At 37.1% G+C, this 17,931-nt stretch overlaps 3 protein-coding genes across 5 annotated transcripts; all 3 read left to right on the top strand.

Moving 5' to 3' along the window:
• Positions 6-5,272, top strand: LOC18773645. The gene is made up of 12 exons (XM_007204943.2): positions 6-280; positions 952-1,020; positions 1,130-1,305; positions 1,941-2,619; positions 2,773-2,857; positions 3,119-3,206; positions 3,417-3,601; positions 3,792-3,924; positions 4,142-4,278; positions 4,427-4,501; positions 4,795-4,911; positions 5,031-5,272. Exons 3-12 carry the CDS (start codon positions 1,161-1,163, stop codon positions 5,079-5,081), a joined length of 1,695 nt encoding a protein of 564 aa, XP_007205005.1. The 5' UTR covers positions 6-280; positions 952-1,020; positions 1,130-1,160; the 3' UTR covers positions 5,082-5,272.
• On the top strand, positions 6,278-11,601 carry LOC18774060 (ATP-dependent DNA helicase Q-like 1). Of its 3 annotated transcripts, none has more exons than XR_002271933.1 (11): positions 6,278-6,924; positions 7,310-7,695; positions 7,850-8,110; positions 8,348-8,511; positions 8,805-8,901; positions 9,011-9,054; positions 9,269-9,383; positions 9,457-9,810; positions 9,998-10,222; positions 10,351-10,543; positions 11,234-11,601. XR_002271933.1 is itself a non-coding variant. In XM_020565119.1 (10 exons), the coding sequence occupies exons 1-10, from the start codon at positions 6,810-6,812 to the stop codon at positions 10,477-10,479; spliced, it is 1,890 nt and encodes a 629-aa protein (XP_020420708.1). In that variant the 5' UTR covers positions 6,278-6,809; the 3' UTR covers positions 10,480-11,601. The 3 variants fall into 3 exon arrangements, 1 of the variants encoding a protein (XP_020420708.1); XR_002271932.1 differs by having other exon boundaries at positions 10,351-10,609; XM_020565119.1 differs by having other exon boundaries at positions 10,351-11,601.
• On the top strand, positions 11,924-17,005 carry LOC18774489. Its single transcript, XM_020566848.1, has 6 exons — positions 11,924-12,464; positions 12,888-13,007; positions 13,126-13,181; positions 13,277-15,043; positions 15,684-15,825; positions 16,175-17,005. Exons 2-6 carry the CDS (start codon positions 12,905-12,907, stop codon positions 16,816-16,818), a joined length of 2,712 nt encoding a protein of 903 aa, XP_020422437.1. The 5' UTR covers positions 11,924-12,464; positions 12,888-12,904; the 3' UTR covers positions 16,819-17,005.

Below are 17,931 nucleotides of genomic sequence, written 5' to 3'. Positions count from 1 at the left end.
GCGCATTGTAGCATCCGCCACCACCAGCCTTTTAGAGAGAACGATCCGTTTGCGACTTGGCATGAAATAAAAGCTTTTTTTTTGTTTTGCCATTTTCGGAAAGAAAAAAAATACGGTGGGCCAGCCCGTATTGCAGTGCCTTCTGATTCTCTTTGACCTTTTTTTTTATAAAAAAAATTTAATTTTGTGTAGCCAGTTCTCTATTCTATATATATATGTATAGCGTTGGGGCGAAAAGTTAAGGAAGCTCGACGGCAGAGTTTACAGAGAGATAAAAACGGTAAGTTTCGGCAGGCACTGTTTGGTTGCTGAGAAAATTGAAGAACTCAAACGAAAAGAAAATTCCGAGTGTTTAACTTTCATTTTGCCATTTCTTTTTCTTTTTATGTTGTTAGAAACTGAACTTCTGTGCTGTTTAAAATAGTCTCTCTCTTATTATAGAAAATAGTATTTTTTTTTCTCTGCCTCAATGGTCAATGCTTAACGCTTCCGTGTATGTTTGTGTGATTTTTTTCATATATAACATATGGGTTTGTGTTTCTGTATGTTTGTGTGATTTTTTTCATATATAACATATGGTTTGTGTGATTTGTAATGCTTTGATCAATGCATAATGGTAGTTCAGCTGCACTGTAAAAGAAGCTCCGTTCTCACTATAACTTGGTGCTGTGCCATTTAAATGCTCTTTTTATGACTAATTTTTTAGCGTTATACGAAGACATATCAGCTAGTTCTTGGATTATTTGTGCGCTATGCTACTTGTAGAGCCTCTGTTATGTTGATCATTGATTAAATGGCCATGCTTGATTGTAAATAAAACTTATTTTCAGTCTCCAATTAATTAATTTTTTTAATTAAGAAATGAAATAAACTGCTTAGTTGGTAGTGTGCAGACTGTTTTTTCTTAACTGGATTTTGTTTATTGACTAACCAACTGTTATATCTTCACAGGGTTTGAGTATTGATAGATAACCTTGGCTTTGTTACTTGCAATTGAATGATCTATAAGAGACCAAGAGAGTAAGTTGTGGGGTCACAGTTGCTAGATTTTATTTATTGCATTGAAGTAGTCTTGGAAGTGATATGCGTTCTGTAACTCACTTACTATTTCAAACTAATTTTGGTTCAGTTTCTGAGGACCATCACTGTTTCATTCTGGCATGGGATTGGAGGAAAGGGCCGACACACGTAACAAGCAAGGCAAATTTAATCAGACATCGACTATTTGCAAGCATGCTTTTTCTGACCTAACACATATTTCTCCATTGGTATTCATATACCTCTTGAAAGCGTGCTATTTCAATGGTAAGGGCAGTTTGCTATCGATCACTAATTTCACTGTCTTTAAGCATGATTCTGTTGTGATGAGAAACTTGATTCTAGCTTGTTTGCTATTGATAGTTTCACTTTCTGTAAGCATGATTCTGTTGAGATGGGAAACTTGATTCTAGGTTGTTGTGCTTTTCATCACATGATGGTCATTTACTCAATCACTAATTGTTGCCTAATGTCACCTTCCTGTAGTGTATTAAACCATCAGTTAAAAACCATGCTGCCTTTGTTTTTAATAGTTATTTTTTTTTAATGGACATTTGTTCAGTCATCTGATTGCTCAACAAAACTTCTGCCCCAAGGTGTTCTAGGCATACAGAGGCAAGATGCATATGGAAGTCTTAGTATTAGTAGTAGAACCAAATGTTCATTCTTACAGTCTACTCAGTCTGCCCTCAAAATAAATTGAACATCCCTTGGCCCCCATGAGTGATGAAACATTTCTATCTTCAGGTTAGATCACCTTTAGATATTTAGGATGATTTTTTAAACTATTATGCTGCCCAATCCTGCAGAAGTTCCTTGGTACTCCTAATTTGTTTAAAATATCTTATTTACTCAGCTTACTTCTTTTCTGCCTGTTTGTTTCCAATTGAAACGTGTATTAGGCACATATAAGGCAACTAAGAAGTTCCGAGTGCTTCAAGAACAGGTTCATCTAGTACTGCGCAATGATCCCCAACCTGGACCGGCTACTTTTGTTATTCAGTGCCTCTATGTCTTGCCTATATTTGATTTATACTCTGAAGGGTTCAGTCATTTGATTATATCTGCTCTTCGCCGTTTCCTGAAAATGGAAACTTCCACGTGGGACTCTTTAGAAGCAAAAGACCTGGCTTCCCAACTATTTATCGATGTTGTTGGGGGCTCTGTCAATCATGATGAGAGGATAGTTGAGAAGATTCTTGAAGCTTTTGATATTCATCTGCCAAACATTGATAAAGTAATGTGCCTGAGTGCAAAGAATGATTGCAGATTTGACACCGCAAAAAAGTTCGTTGAGCAATATATATTTGGACTGATAGAGTCTCAATCGTATATGACTGCAGTTACTCTTTTAGAGCACTTCTCTATCCGCCAATCTGGCCAATCTTTTCTCCTTAGTATGATAGAAAGCAAACAATTGAAAGCAGCAGATAAGTGGGCAACATTCATGGGAAAGCCAATGTTATGCGTTCTTGTCCAGGAGTACTTTGACAGGAACATGCTAAAAAATGCTTATGAGATTATACAGAAAAACAATCTCCAACATGAATTTCCCAATGTTTATCATAAGTACAAAGAAAGGTAATTTTAATTCATACTTCTGCCGAGTTACTGCAACAGTTTCTTTCTTCTATTATTTTCCTTCAATAAATTCTATATGTTAGTCTTAAATACGTTTATCTCCTTTGTTTCTCCCTGAAATTAAACTAGTAAGGATTATTCATCAAATTTCAGCTCACTAAAGAAATTAGCAGAAAAAGGATGCTGGGATGTCGCAGAAGCAAGGACAAACAGTAATAGACAACTTCTTGAATATCTGGTATGTAGCTTTTGGCATAGATCACATTTCCTCAATCACTTATGTTTGTTATATGTGAATATCCTTTTGAGTTATGCAATGTATGTACGCATATTTGTAACATATGCGTATGTGTGAATATATGCTTGGTTGCATTGATTTCATATTGAATGTTTTAGAAAACAAGAGATGTATGATTTATAGTGATACATGACTTTATTATTTAAAGTAATTATACATATCTGGTATTGGAACCTAATTGCTTTTCTTTATTTTTTAAAGGTTTATTTAGCAATGGAGGCTGGTTACTCAGAAAAGGTTGATGAACTTTGCGATCGATACTCTCTTGAAGGTTTCTTGAATGCCAATGGTACAACAAATGTTAATCCTTCCTGTCATAGTACTTGCACTTAATTCTTATAAAATGATTTATCTTGAGTTAATCCAGTGAAGTTTTCAATCTTATCAATCTAAGGTTTTTTTCTTAAATACGCCTGTATTTTTGTTGTTTCTAGCAATTGAGGACAATGTATGAAATAAAAATTCGAAGTTGTAAATTTTTGTATAATCTTTTATACAGTACCCGAGGCAAGTCTTCTCCATAGTCGTTTTTTGCATCTCAGTGAGCTGGTTGTAGAAGGCGTTGTTTGGGTTGATGAAGTCAATGCCTTGCACAATGCAACCTCTTGTATTGAGGGATGCAAAGTTGTGGGTCTTGATTGTGAATGGAAACCGAACTATGTAAAAGGCAGCAAACCGAACAAGGTAATAAAAGCATATTGATTTTCGTTCTTTGTTAGACTTTAAATTTTTTTTTTTTTTTTTTTTTGGTTCTCATATCTCCAAATACTTTGTTCGGTCCATAATAAAAATGATACTCTACTCAGATAACAATTTTCCTTTTGTGTCAACATGCTTTGTATATATTGTTGAAGTGTTTCTCTCAACGTTTCAGGTTTCTATCATGCAAATTGCTTCTGATAAAATGGTTTTCATATTTGACTTGATCAAGTTATTCAATGATATCCCTGACGTTCTGGATGATTCCTTAACTCGCATTTTGCAATCTCCTAGGATTCTAAAACTCGGTATGAGAATTGTAATGCATTTGGTGAAGTATTGTTTCTTTACAATGCACATACATGATACATTCATACATTCATGTGTAAGTTTGTGTGGGTCCACATCCCACCAACAAAACAAGGATGCACTTTTTTCCAGCCTCTTTTGTTTAAAAAATGAAATAAGCTGGAAATTTTTGCATAGAGAACTAACTTGCATGACTGTGAATTATGCTCCTTGTAGGCTATAATTTTCAATGTGATATGAAGCAGTTGGCTCATTCATATGAAGAGTTAGAGTGTTTCAAACACTATGAGATGCTACTGGACATCCAGAATGTATTCAAAGAACCTCGGGGTGGTCTGTCTGGGCTTGCAAAGGTAACAAAAGCATGAACATAGTACAATCTTTTCTATTCTTAGTACCCAATATTAACATAAGTTGTTGTGTGTACTCATGACTCTATCCATCTATCTATTTGCATAATAATACTCGTTAGTTATGCACAATTTATTTGTGTATCATCAGAAAATACTGGGAGTTGGTTTGAACAAGACAAGGAGGAATAGCAATTGGGAGCAACGGCCTTTGACGCAGAATCAGGTAGTTTCTTGCTTTTATGTACATCAAGAGTTTACCATATGTGTACACTTGTATGACCTATAAATTGCTTTGGGAGCACAGTGAAGGAGATATTTGAAATCCTCCTCCCATTGTTGAGGGAAACTAGAAGTTAACTTTTCCTAAGATGTCTGACCTTAGAAAGCGTCCTGTAGTAATTTTGAATCAGAAAACTACTCAATTAAGGTTGAAGTTTTAGGATCTGACAAGATGTAAAGTTTGATCAGTACACCAATAGTTTAGTTCAAATAAACTAGTGCCATATTCTTGTGCAGCTGGAATACGCAGCTCTTGATGCCGCTGTTCTCATTCACATATTTCGCCATGTCCATGGTCATTCTCAGACTGCTGAAGGGGAGGGGCATAGAAAACTTGAGTGGAAATCCTGCATTGTAAGCGCAGATACGAAAACTTTTCCAATTGACTGTAGCTTGCGTGTTTAAAATGGTGTGGAAAATAATGCATGAATCTTTCTTCATTTAATCATTTCATATGTTGGGTTAATATACAGGTTTCCCACATGGACAACATCAAGAAGTCCAAGAAGGGCAGTAAAAAGTAGTCATCAGAAGCTGAAACTAAGGAGGATCAGCAATTTAGTTAGCTGTGTAGTAATTCTCCCCTCCCCACAGCATTAGCTTGATATTACATGTAAATTTAACCATTAGGTCGAATGCGAACCTGTTTAACCATATAGATGATGGTCTATATATCATTTGCCTTATTCAAAATATAATCTCCCTTGCTGTTTAATATATTATGGAAGCCGTCTCAGGTTCGACTCGCCCTACCTAAAGCCCAAATTTGTTATTCGGCCCGATTTTATTTATGTGAATTGGGTGTAGGATCATCTTCATCTTCTATACCAATTGTGCACACCCGCCTAACAACCCCAAAGAAAGCAACAAATTTTCAACAGATTGGAAATTTCAGATTTACTGTAACTAATGTTATGAAGGAAGTGGGGTGTGCACGATTTATCTCATTAATCCTTTAACAGTAATACCGGTGGACCATCTAAATATACTTAGGTTGACATGGCACTGAAAACTGTGAACAACAACAAACCCTGGCCAACAATCCAACCCAAAATTCTTGGTCTCTCCTGCCTGTCTCCAACAGAACAAAGAACACCACCTAATCACTTCTCATTGTTCTCAACCACCCTTTGATATATTTAAAAGGTAAGAAAAAAAATCCTAATGAAGCACAAATTCAACCTGGCTCGGAATGAGCTCTATCCCTCTCCCTCTCTCTGGCAATAGGGTGACAATAAATCTCTACATAGACAGAGAGGGGGAGAGAGATTGATGGAGGAGACTCGCTACCGCTCCTATGCAGGAGCTGGCTGCCGGAACCTAGACATGGTGAACGTAAGGAGATTAAGCGAAAACCGGACAATGTATATGGGGAGGTCTCATTTGGATCCCTCATGGGCTCCCTATCCCATGAAAACAAGACAACGTGATATTCAATTACGCATTGGTGGGAAGAAACCCAAAGAGAGGTCCTCTAAGCCATCCAAATTATGGTGGAACGATCCAGAGTTTAAGAGAAGAGGCCGAGTGGCCAGATATAAGTTGTATGGCGCTGAGGGCAAGGTCAAGAGGTCTTTGAAGAAAGGTTACCGTTGGTTCAAGCGCAAATGTCTCGAGATTGTACTTCGTTGAAGCTCTGATCCATTGGAGACATGGAGGAGCTAAATGATCAAGTTGTTAATTCAATTTGTATACGTATAATTACGTACGGGTTTTCATGATTTCATGCATGCAAACTGGAAAAGCGATTGTTGGTTTCTAACTTCTAAATTTTTTTAGAGGTTTTTTTCTCGCTTGTGGGATTTGGAGGGCAAATGCTCCACTAATGTTATTACAGATTATAATTGCGTGAAATGATGTATGTTTGGATTGCAAGTAAATGAAATGTGTTCAATTTTAAAAAGAAAAATTAATTTGAGTATTTGACGGATTAAGAAAATCTTAACAAATTCAAACCCTTGAAATATAACTCTCAATTAATTTACATTGAATTTGGTTTTTTTTTTTTTTTTGAATGAACAGTTTGTTTGATTGGGCCTAAGAATTTTTGGCAGGCTTCTTTTACTTTGAAAATGGGCCGGAAAAGGCCCATAACCATGAGCAAAGCGTTATCTGCAACGACATCGTCTCATTGGTTCTCGACCCTTATTTAAACGATTGCCGGCTAAATTTTTAGGTTTCAAAGCAAATTTAACGCGGGAGATTAAGCTTCCAGTTCCAATCAACCAGACTGATCAGAAAAACGAACAAGAATGGAAGGTCACGATCTGGAAATGGAGAAAGCTCGATTGCTAAGCTTGGCTCTCAATTCTGGGTTCGATGAAGAATCGGCAAAGAAGTGTTTGGATCGTCTGGTCGATCTCTACGGTACCCATTTCAATTTTCACTCGTACCAATATTTTGTCAAATTCATCAGATAAACAAAAAGATAATATACAATTTGGGTTCATAATTTGGTGGGTTTTGTTTTTGTCTAATTTTAGCTGAAATGAAATGGGTTTGTTGGGTTTTGTGCTATTTTTAATTCCAATATGTTTGAGAAGTTGAGTTGTGTGTGATTTGGTAGAAATGTAGTTAGACTTGAGATCAATATGTGTGAAGTGACTTTGTGGTAAAGTTTCAACAAACATTTTGCTTAGTTTCCTAGTATTTCTACTGTTGGTCACGAATTTGTGCAGGCATAAGTTAACTATGATTAGTTTTAGCACCAAAGTAATGATAGGGTCATCTTCTTCTTTGATCTTCTGTTCAGGTGACGATGGCCTAGATTTTATTACCGTGGAGCACTGCGGTGATGATTTTCTTGCAGCATTAGCTGAATCTATGCAGGACACTGAAGAATGGGATGATATACAGGCAATGGAAACTGAAGCTTGTGGAGTTTTGAATAACATGTTTGACAAAGACATCCTCAACGGTAACGAACCAGATGATGATAGAGGCAAAATCAACATGGTAGAAGATTCACCGGAACGTCAAAAGTACCCAAATTTCTTGCTGTTGGATTCTAGTGATAGTGAAGAAGTAGATTTAACAACTCCAATGACAAAAGACGCTGGATCAAAGCCCTCTCCATTTCCTGTCTGGAGCAGTTCTGTCCCACCCCAGAATTCGGGTAAACGCTCTTCAAGATCAGTGGTAAGCAGAACTAGTTTTTTCACAGCTTTGCCTTTACTGTTTGTGGAATTCATAACCAGTTGTGCAACCGGCTGCAACTTTCTTTGAATTTCATGGCAATTTTCTTTGGTAACTACAATTTTCAAAATACTGAAGTTGTTTGTTTGTGTTGAAGGATTGTGAAAGCAGCATTACTCGAGATTCAGTTCCATCAATTTCTAGTAAAAAGCAGTGCGCCCGTACATCAAAATATGAATCAAAGACTCCTACTTATGAAGAGTTACAGGCTCTGGATGATGCTGAGCTGGCCAATGTTGTAATATTTGGTAATAAGATATTTCGACCCTTGCAGCATCAGGCTTGTAAAGCAGCTATGGAAAAGCGAGATTGCTTTATCCTAATGCCTACTGGAGGGGGTAAAAGCTTATGTTACCAGGTAGTTTCTCGTATATAATATGGCTACAGCTGCATCGTTTTGCTTTGTTGATCTATTTGTAATATTGAAAATTGCTATGATACATGAAGTAATTATATATTATTTTGGTAGAAAATTTCAAATTTTGGATTTTGATTACTAGCTCAAAACAGACCAATAGTTGTTTGAGTAGTTAAATACTGAAGTGATTTCTTCCAAGTCACTGACGGGATGTATATTATTCTGTGTTTTGCACAGCTTCCAGCAACCCTGAAACAGGGTGTGACAGTTGTTGTATCTCCACTGCTTTCCCTTATTCAGGATCAGATTATAACGCTGAACCTCAAGTTTGGTGTACCAGCAACTTTTTTGAATTCTCAACAAACCACTTCCCAAGCAGCAGCGGTCCTTCAAGAGCTAAGGCAAGGTTCTTTCTTTTCTTTTCTTTTCTTTTGGACTAAGGCAATTTGCCTGTTTTTTTCTAGCATAAATTTTCTCCTTACCTTTTTATGTCTGAAAATTCCTTGATTTGCATGTGTAACTGTTTTTTATTTATAAAAGTATATGCTTTTGGTGCTGCTTTGTTTAAGAAAATATTTTTTATGCATCATAAGATTAATAAGTTACATACATATATATATATATATATATTTTAAAGTACTTGATTACCTTATAATTCGTCTTTGATGGTTATGTTTTATTCTCTTGTTTCCAGGAAAGATAAACCATCATGCAAGCTTCTGTATGTGACTCCTGAGAGAATTGCTGGAAACCCTTCTTTTCTTGAGGTTCTGAAATGCCTGCATTCAAAGGTGAGGTTCTTAAGGTTACTGACCAGTTCATTGGTACCATCTTTACTTGCATCAGCTGTTACAAGATTTTATGTTCCAAACGTAATTAATGTTTTGGACTAAATCACAGGCACAGCTAGCAGGATTTGTTGTGGATGAAGCGCACTGTGTAAGGTATGTTCTTTGTTAGGTGACAATAATTAGTTCTCAAAGGAGGAAAAGTGGTTTGATCATGTTACATAGCATCTGGTGTTAAGGTTACTTCATCATATGAATATTTTGTTACATTGGTCATAACAATGTATAACAAGTTGCGCTACTCTTACTAAGCTATCTAATAAGATTATTCCAGTCATCATATCTTTTAATCTTGAATCCTGCTTCCCAGCCAATGGGGACATGATTTCCGTCCAGATTACAGGGGATTAGGATGTCTTAAGCAGATATTCTGCGATGTTCCAGTGATGGCATTGACTGCCACAGCAACCCATTCAGTTCGTGAGGTAGGATGATATACCAGAATGGATTTTTCTGCCCCTTGTAGGAAGTAAAAATGTTTCTATGGATGTGTTGCAGGACATATTAAAAGCTTTGAGAATCCCTCGTGCTCTTGTCCTTGAAAGAAGCTTTGACAGACCCAACTTGAAATATGAAGTCATCGGCAAGACTAAGGAATCACTGAAGCAGCTTGGGCAGCTATTGATGAGTCGTTTCCAGGACCAGAGCGGGATTATATACTGCCTTTCAAAAAGTGAATGTGTTGAGGTTTCTAATTTTTTGAATGAGAAATTTAAGATTAAGACAGCATATTACCATGCTGGGATAGCAGCTCGCCAAAGAGTTGCTGTCCAAAAGAAATGGTACACTGGAGAGGTTCAAATTGTATGTGCTACAATTGCTTTTGGGATGGGAATAGACAAGCCGGATGTTGTAAGTCCAAATAAACTTTTCATTTTCTTTCTGTCTCTTTTATGTAAATTTTAAAAGTACTGCTGTTGTCATTTGCAATCCTGCACTTCATGAAAGAAAATGTTATCTCAGTGATTAATAGTCTACTTTTGATTTTTTAAATATTTTATCTTAAATGACCCTCTTATTCCTTTTTTCCAATGTCTAGCGTTTCGTCATCCACAATACTATATCCAAATCAATAGAAAGCTATTATCAAGAATCTGGAAGGGCTGGCAGAGATGATCTTCCTGCAGTATGCATCGTCCTATACCAGAAGAAGGATTTCAGTCGGGTTGTATGTTTGTTACGAAATGGTCAAGGATGTAAAAGTCAAAGTTTCAAGACAGCTATGGCTCAAGCACAGAAAATGCAAGAGTACTGTGAACTAAAGGTTAGCAACTCCAAACCATCATCAACTGGTTATTCTCACATTGACGAAAGAAGCAAATCTGTCCTTTTTATAGAACCATGTGTACTGATGAGAAATATCGTTGGTTTCTTTGCTTTGTTATTCTTCAGACTCAGTGTAGGAGGCAAATGTTACTCAAACACTTTGGAGAGTCCTTTGATGAAAATGCCTGCAAGTGCGGATCAAATCCTTGTGATAACTGTCTCAAAGCTTCTGAGCAAGGAAAGAAGAAAAGATAGCTACCTCAAGACTTCCTCCTGACCCTGAGGATATGCATGTTTATTTGTCCTGCTTATGGTGCAAGTAAGGAGTTTAATTAGTTCTTGGTTTACAGGCTTGAATTGCTTGCCCAATTTTGATGTGAGGAAGGTAAATGAGTTACTTTTTGCAATGTGTATGTGTGTCATTGAGCCTCTACATATTGACCTTGGGAAAGACAATTATTACACTGCCAATCAGTTGCCCTGTCACATCGACAGGTTTTGTGGTCAAACAGAAAATGCATTATGATTTTGATTAAATCTAAGATCTAACAACTAAGATCTACAAAACCATAAAGAATTATTTGACAAATGGCACATGCAATCATATGATTAACATAATACTTACGTTCTGCATTAGTAAACCATCTAGATTATACTTGAGCATGACATGTTAACCACCATAAATAATGTATTTCTTGTGGGACTGTTTCTGTCTGTGATTCATGTGGGGCTTAGCTCTAAAGTCCAATCTCTCTTAATCACTTGTTTTTTGACCCTCCTAGCAAACAAATAGTGATATCAATAATATTTACATATATGGAGATTATCTAATAAGTATTTCATGTTAAGAATTGGTTACATACTTATAATTTTGGTCGTTAGATTGAATTTATTAAATGTGTTGATAGTTTTTTAGATACAATCTAATCGCCAAAATTAAAAGTATGTAACCAATCCTGAACTTAAATATTTGTAAAGAATCTCCTTATATATGTGTCTATATTGACAGTGACACCACAAAATCTGAAAAGGACTGAAGAATTTTATTTACAAGAGGGGAAAAGGAAAGTGGAGCTTTTGCATGGAATCTTAACAAGAAGCAAAACAATCTATGAAATTGGCGACATTGCCTAGTTGGGGGCCACCATCCAAAAATGAACAGCAGCATGATGAAGGAGATAGAGAGAGAGAGCTACAAACCAAACCCATCTTTGTTGTTATTTTTTTCCTAAGTGGACTGTGGACCACTTGAATTTTATTGATGAGCAGTGGACCACTCGATTGATCCATTGGTCTCTAGCTAGTAGCTACTATTTAGCGTCAAAATTGTAGACCAATTATATACATTCTTGAGTGCTTAGACTGAATTTTATTTTTCTTATTGAAGACAAATGAGCTTTTTTTTTTTTCTGAATTTAAATTGAAGTGGTAAAAAACATGAGACATTAAAATTTAAAAAAATTGTAACAACAACACAAACACATTTCTATGAAAAATTGAAAATAAAAATGGGGAGGAAAAAAAGTCCATTTGATTTTGAACTATCAGCAATTCCCGAAAAGGACCGAAACTGATGACTAATTTCGAGCGAGGCCCACAGTTTTAAAGCCACGTGGCAGGGGTACATGATTTACACACAAAAAGGGGAAGCACGACTCGTGGTGGTCCATTAAATAAATATAAATGAAAAGAGTAAGAATTTTCACAAGAACTCATCAGCCACTCAGCTCTCAGAGCGGTGTGTTTCTTCCGTCTTGCGATTCTTTGCTCACAATTAACGTTTCTTCTTCTTCTTTCAACTCACTCTCTCTCTCTTGCATTCTTCAGTCTTTAGTCTTTACCATACCCCCATTGACTCTCTCTCACTCAGTGTGTGCAGTTTCCTTCTGATTTCGCTTAAAGCTTTTTTCTTTTTTTGCTGTAGTTTTACCCGAAGGATTTTGTTGCTCTACACTTTCAGATCTTTAATCTTTTCCTCCAATCCCGATTGGGTTTGTTATTCAGCACAATAAACCAAAAATAGAAAGAAAGAGTTGGCTTTTCGAAATGTGGGTGCTTGGGTAAGGAGAATGTGGTTAGATTGATTGAAGGTTACTTATTTGGATGAAGTTACTTGATTCTTGGTTACTGAGTTTGGAAGCATGGGTTTTGAGTGAATTTCTGTCTACAAAAGCAAAAGAAGAAAAGGAGTGAGCTTTTCGGAGTGTGGAAAATGGGGTTTTGCAGTTGAAGGATTTAAGGTGAGATTTTGATTGAAATGATTAGAGATTTGTGCTTGCTGTTCATTCTAAAGGGTGCCATTTGGATTAGACGCACTTGCACGCACAACTGTGGTTGCTGTTTTTTCATATGTAGAATAATGGTATAATCCGATCTGTTTTCTTGTTGCCTTGAAAAATGTGGTACATTCTAAGGAAATTTTCATTTGTCCTGCTTGTCTACTTCTTTCTGAAAAACTGGAGAATGCTCTCTCCTCTGGCTAAAGCTTTAGCTCTTTTTTTTTAAAGTTGTCAATGAACAATGTAGGTAATGTCTAGTCTGATTGCTAGTATTTGAATTCCTTTGCGCATTTATGGATGGTTCAAGCATGACAAATTCTAGTACAAATTGGCACATGGGTTCTGTTTAATGATCTATTTAATCGTAATCTCCAACTCCTATAGGTTTGCAGAAGACTAAAATGGAGGTTGATAAAAAACGTTCAAAAGGAGGATTTCTAAACTTGTTTGATTGGAATGGCAAATCTCGGAAGAAGCTTTTCTCGAGCAATTCTGAGTCATCTGGTAGATTCATCTTCTCTCGCATTTTTGTTTTGTTTTTGGGTATATATCTTGCATATTTATCTGTATGTGCTTCTTAGTTGAGCATTTAGTTTACTTTCACGCCATTTTGAATGTAAAGGATTAAAGCAAGGAAAAGAAAATGTGGAGAGTTTCTCGAAGTCGGGGCTCTATAGGGTATGAATCCTCTACCCTCTCATTTTGATCTTTCTCTTGTTTGTTTTTCATGTGATATAAGTATCAAGAATCTGGTTTTATATATATATTTGCAGGTAGAGGGCGATGAGAGTGGAACAACTTCAAGTAATAAAGCAAGTAGTGATTGGCACTGTGCTTCATCAGTTACTAGTGATGAGGGATGTGGGAATAGAGCCCCTGGTGTAGTTGCTAGATTAATGGGTCTGGATTCGTTGCCCACTTCAACTGTCCCTGAGCCATCTTCTAGCCTACTCTTTGACTCCCAGTCGCTCAGAGCACCTGATCATGACAGGAGCAATCGTAATTTGTGGCGCGATTTTTATGCCATGGAGTACATAAATGTGCCAAAGAAGCTGGATAGATTTTCTTGGAATCCTGTAGAATCTAGAGCACAGGGAGTGCAGAGCCAGCCAATTGAGAGATTTCAAACTGAAGTGTTGCCTCCAAAATCAGCTAAGTCAATTCCAGTTACTCACCACAAGCTTTTGTCACCTATCAAGAGTCCTGGCTTCATCCCAACAAAAAATGCGGCTTATATAATGGAGGCAACCTCAAAGATCATTGAGGCAAGTCCTCGAGCATCTTCCAAGAGCAAAGGGTCATCTGTAGGGCCTTCTTCAATTCCCTTGAGAATTAGGGATTTGAAAGAGAAGATGGAAGCTGTGCAAAAAGCATCCAGACCTGAAAGACCCAAGGAAGCTGGTGACGTTAAGTATATGAAAGGACTGCCTGGTGACAGGATTCAAAATGGGTCAGTTAATGTACACTTACCCAAGGCTTCTGTGAACTCAGAAAGACAAAGTTACAGGGATGGAAGGAATAAGGGAAAATCAGTATCACTTGCGGTACAAGCAAAGGTCAATGTTCAAAGAAAGGATGGGTCGAGTTCTTGTAGTAATAGGAGTTTCATGAATCAGAAGGAACAGAATGAGATGAAACAAAATCAGTTTTCCAAGAGCAGGCCACCAAGTCCACAAAGAGCTGTGCATAAGAAAACTTCCCCTGACAGCACCAAAAGTGTGCTCAAGCAGAACAACCAGAAGCAGAATTGTGTATCTAATAAAGATAAAACGACTTCAAAAAATATTGTTCCTAATCCACCTACTAGAAGAATGCGGTCAACTAATGGCTCTAGTAGGCCAGGTAAGACTGTAAGTAAGGTTCTTGTAAACTCTGAAACTGGATCTGGAAAGATGGGCTCAATGGGAAATTTTACTGGAAAGGAGTTTTCTTTATCCACAATGAAGAAAGTCTCTGGAAAGTTAAGGTCTGTTGGCCAGGATGTTCACCTAGAAGAAGCCGTTTCTGATAATGCATTTATCAGTGAAGATGAAAGGTCAGTAAAATGTAATGTTTCAATGGATGGGTGCACCAGTTTGGGCGCAGATAATAGGAAACAAGCCATGGATGTTGTTTCGTTTACATTCACGTCTCCCCTGAAAAGATCCATCTCTGAATTGCAGTGCTCTGGTCAAGTCATGAGTAGAAACAACAGCTTTTATATTGATTCTTTTGGTAACAATGATCAGCAGCGCTACCCAGAGAATTTCACATTATCTTCACCTGGGTTCAACGTGATTGGTGGTGATGCTCTGAGTGTCCTTTTGGAACAAAAGCTTCAAGAGTTGTCATGTAAAGTCGAGTTGTCTCAGCATAACCCAGCCAATGAAGAGACTACTGCAGCTGCTAGTTCTTCATCTGGCTTGCAAGATATGGCTTCTGGTGTGGCCAGTACCGCATCAAGAGGCAAGAAGTTCGAACTCGGTTTGCGCAGAGATGAATTTGACAGCATAAACCACTATGGTTGCTTGTTGTCAGTTGATGTGAACCAGCAGTGGAAGGTTTGTTTTACCCTTAATTTTCTTGACTCGTGGTTTTTCACCCTTGGTTTTTCATGATCGAGTGTATAGGCACTTAAGGTGTTTGATGGTTTTCCTCAGCCAGACACAAAATATAATACATTGACTAGTTGTACTAACAAAATGAAACAAGGACCAAATGCACATTCATACTAAAACTGTTTCTGCTAACAAATTCATCAGCAGATGAATGAATATTTGTGTTGTGGATAGGCCCTACAGGTAATGTAAATTAGTTAAGCCAGATATGAAACTTTCTGACTGGGTAAAATTGTAGAAACCAGACTTTATAGACAACTAAAACCATATGTCCGTTCTTAAAACTGTGCTTAACAAGTCAAGGTTCTGTAAAAATTCAAATGCCAATACAGCAGAGTGAGGATTTTAGAGACAATGTAGAGAAGTTAAGCAATCAGCAGTAGTCTCTATTTGATCCATTTCTGGACAAGATTCACATTTTATTAATATTTGAAATTTTCAATGCAATATTTCACTTTGGTTCCATTATTATTATCAATTTTGTATATGCCTTTCAGGAAAACAAACGTGTTTTTATGATTCTGAGTTACATCATGAAGCTATTTAATCAGCATGCTTGTCAAATTCTCTTAAACAATTTCAGGGATCAGAAGGGATGGAAGAGTGTAGCAGTAGCAGCATAACCAGTGCAAATGGAAAAGAATTTGATTATCAGAATCATAGTCCACTTTCAGCCCCCTCGTTTGAGAGTCGAAGCTGCACAGATAACAGAAATAGTGCCAATGGTACAATAACAGTCTTCTTTCCTGTTTATTCCTTTTCCAGTACATACTTTCATAACAATGTCAGTCCCAAAATATTTTGCAAGAACATAAACTTTACACAGATTGGGGATGTCTATGCTAGTTGAGATTTTGTAAATTAGCGAACAGCCTATAATGTTGTCAGATAAGAAAAGCGTAGTGCAACCTCTTGTATGAGTCAAACCACCCCCTCCTCCTTTGACATCCTTTGTACCGAAAAGAGAAAAAAGAAACCTCTTTTATGAGTCAGGCATTTTGTTATAATGAAACACATACATGCTCTTGTGAAAGAAAAATGACTGAACATGTATACTCTACTCTCCATTTACAGGCAGGGACAGTGAGAGATGTTCATTGGCTCAAGCTCAAGATCAAATGGATTTATTCTCTTCATATGAAACCCTACCAGCATATAGTGTTTCAGAGTTGTTTGACTCAGCCTCTTCTGCTTCCACAGGGGATGTGAGTGGAAATATGACTAGAATTTCGGGTTCCCATTATCTTAATCGAACAAACAATTGGGAACTGGAATATGTGAGATACATCCTTAGCAATGTAGATTTAGAGATGGAAGATTTTGCGCTGGGTGATGCTCAGACTGTCATTACCCCAAGTCTTTTTGATCATTTGGGGGATCAAGAAGAGTATCCGAAGCTCCAGCGGAAGATTGTATTTGACTGTGTAAATGAAAGCCTGCAGTTCAGATGCAAGCAATTTTTTGTCGGAAGCCACAAAGCATGGGATAAATGGGCAGCATTGTCTCAGAGGAATGGATGGTTAGCTGAGGAATTGTTCAAAGATATTCTGGGTTGGAAAAATATGGCAGAATTGAATGTGGATGAGCTTGTGGACAAGGACATGAGCACCCAGCATGGGAGATGGCTTGACTTCGACATTGAAACATTTGAGGAGGGTCTAGAGATTGAGAAGGAGATACTAAATTCTTTGGTTGATGAGTTGGTGTCTGATTTTTAGCACTTTTAGTCCCTCTTAAGTTGGCCCTTGTATTTATAATCCACTGCCATGTATTATATCCAGTTGAGTTCTTTATCCGGTGGAACTTGTATGCTTTTCCTTATCTAATTTACCTTCAACATTTTCATCTAGCTGAGAATTTTCTCAGCATAGAATCTACTGCCAGTAAGACAATTTTTCACTTCTACTTTAAGAGTATGTTACTACAGTAATTCAGGCCACTGCAAACTGCAATATGTACGATTTAACTGCAATAAAAGCTCAACGTGTTTTCCAGGAAGAAAGCTGTGTAAAGTTATTGCACGAAGGATTTTAAGCTCAACCGCTCAGATACCAATCAAGTCTCTAAAGAAACAAGATTTTTGGCCTTGTGTGAAATTTGATTCAGGCCTTGTTAGGGAGAAAGACTTTCATGAAATGGGAATAACATTATTTTACTATCTTCGATCAATAATACTATGACACCCATAATAACACATCACGTGGCACAGTAATATTGACCAAAAATAGCAAATGCAACTAAGCTTTTCTTCTTGTTAGTGCCTTTGTCCAATTGATGAACCACGTGATTAATGGAACCAGTCTGACATCTAGCCGGCCAGTGCTGCTAAAAGTTGAAATTATAGTTACTATAAATTCCCCAACTGATATATTCAACCATACCTAAGAGTCTAGCCTCCTAAAACAATTTGACTTATAGACCAAATGAGGACTTAAATTATTGTGATGTAAAAGCAGTCCGAGACCTGGAGTAGTAGGGAACAGATGGGGCAAAATGAATAAAATTCTTCCATTTCTTACGTAACCACAAACAGAAGAAGCAGAGCTATGTAAGTAAACCAGTAAAAAGAGTTTCAAGTTTCAACCATTGAAAACGAACCGTTCTGCTCTTCACGAGTATTTCTTCCCTCCCTTGAGGGTGACAAGGTTCTCTGTATAATGAGTGCATTGTTCCCAAAAAAAAAAAAACTTCATCATCTTGAAGACTTTCTCTCTCTACTTCATCACTTCCAAGAGCTGAGCACCTCTTCATTCATACCACAGGAGGTTTAAGCTATACATATATTAAACTAAGCTAAACTTTAAAGTGTATGTAGCCCCACATATTAAACT

This window comes from Prunus persica, chromosome G6 (assembly GCF_000346465.2).
Source record: "Prunus persica cultivar Lovell chromosome G6, Prunus_persica_NCBIv2, whole genome shotgun sequence".
Lineage (NCBI taxonomy): Eukaryota > Viridiplantae > Streptophyta > Magnoliopsida > Rosales > Rosaceae > Prunus > Prunus persica.
The sequence above is the reverse complement of the archived record's forward strand: the minus strand, read 5'-3'. Positions and strand labels throughout refer to the sequence as shown.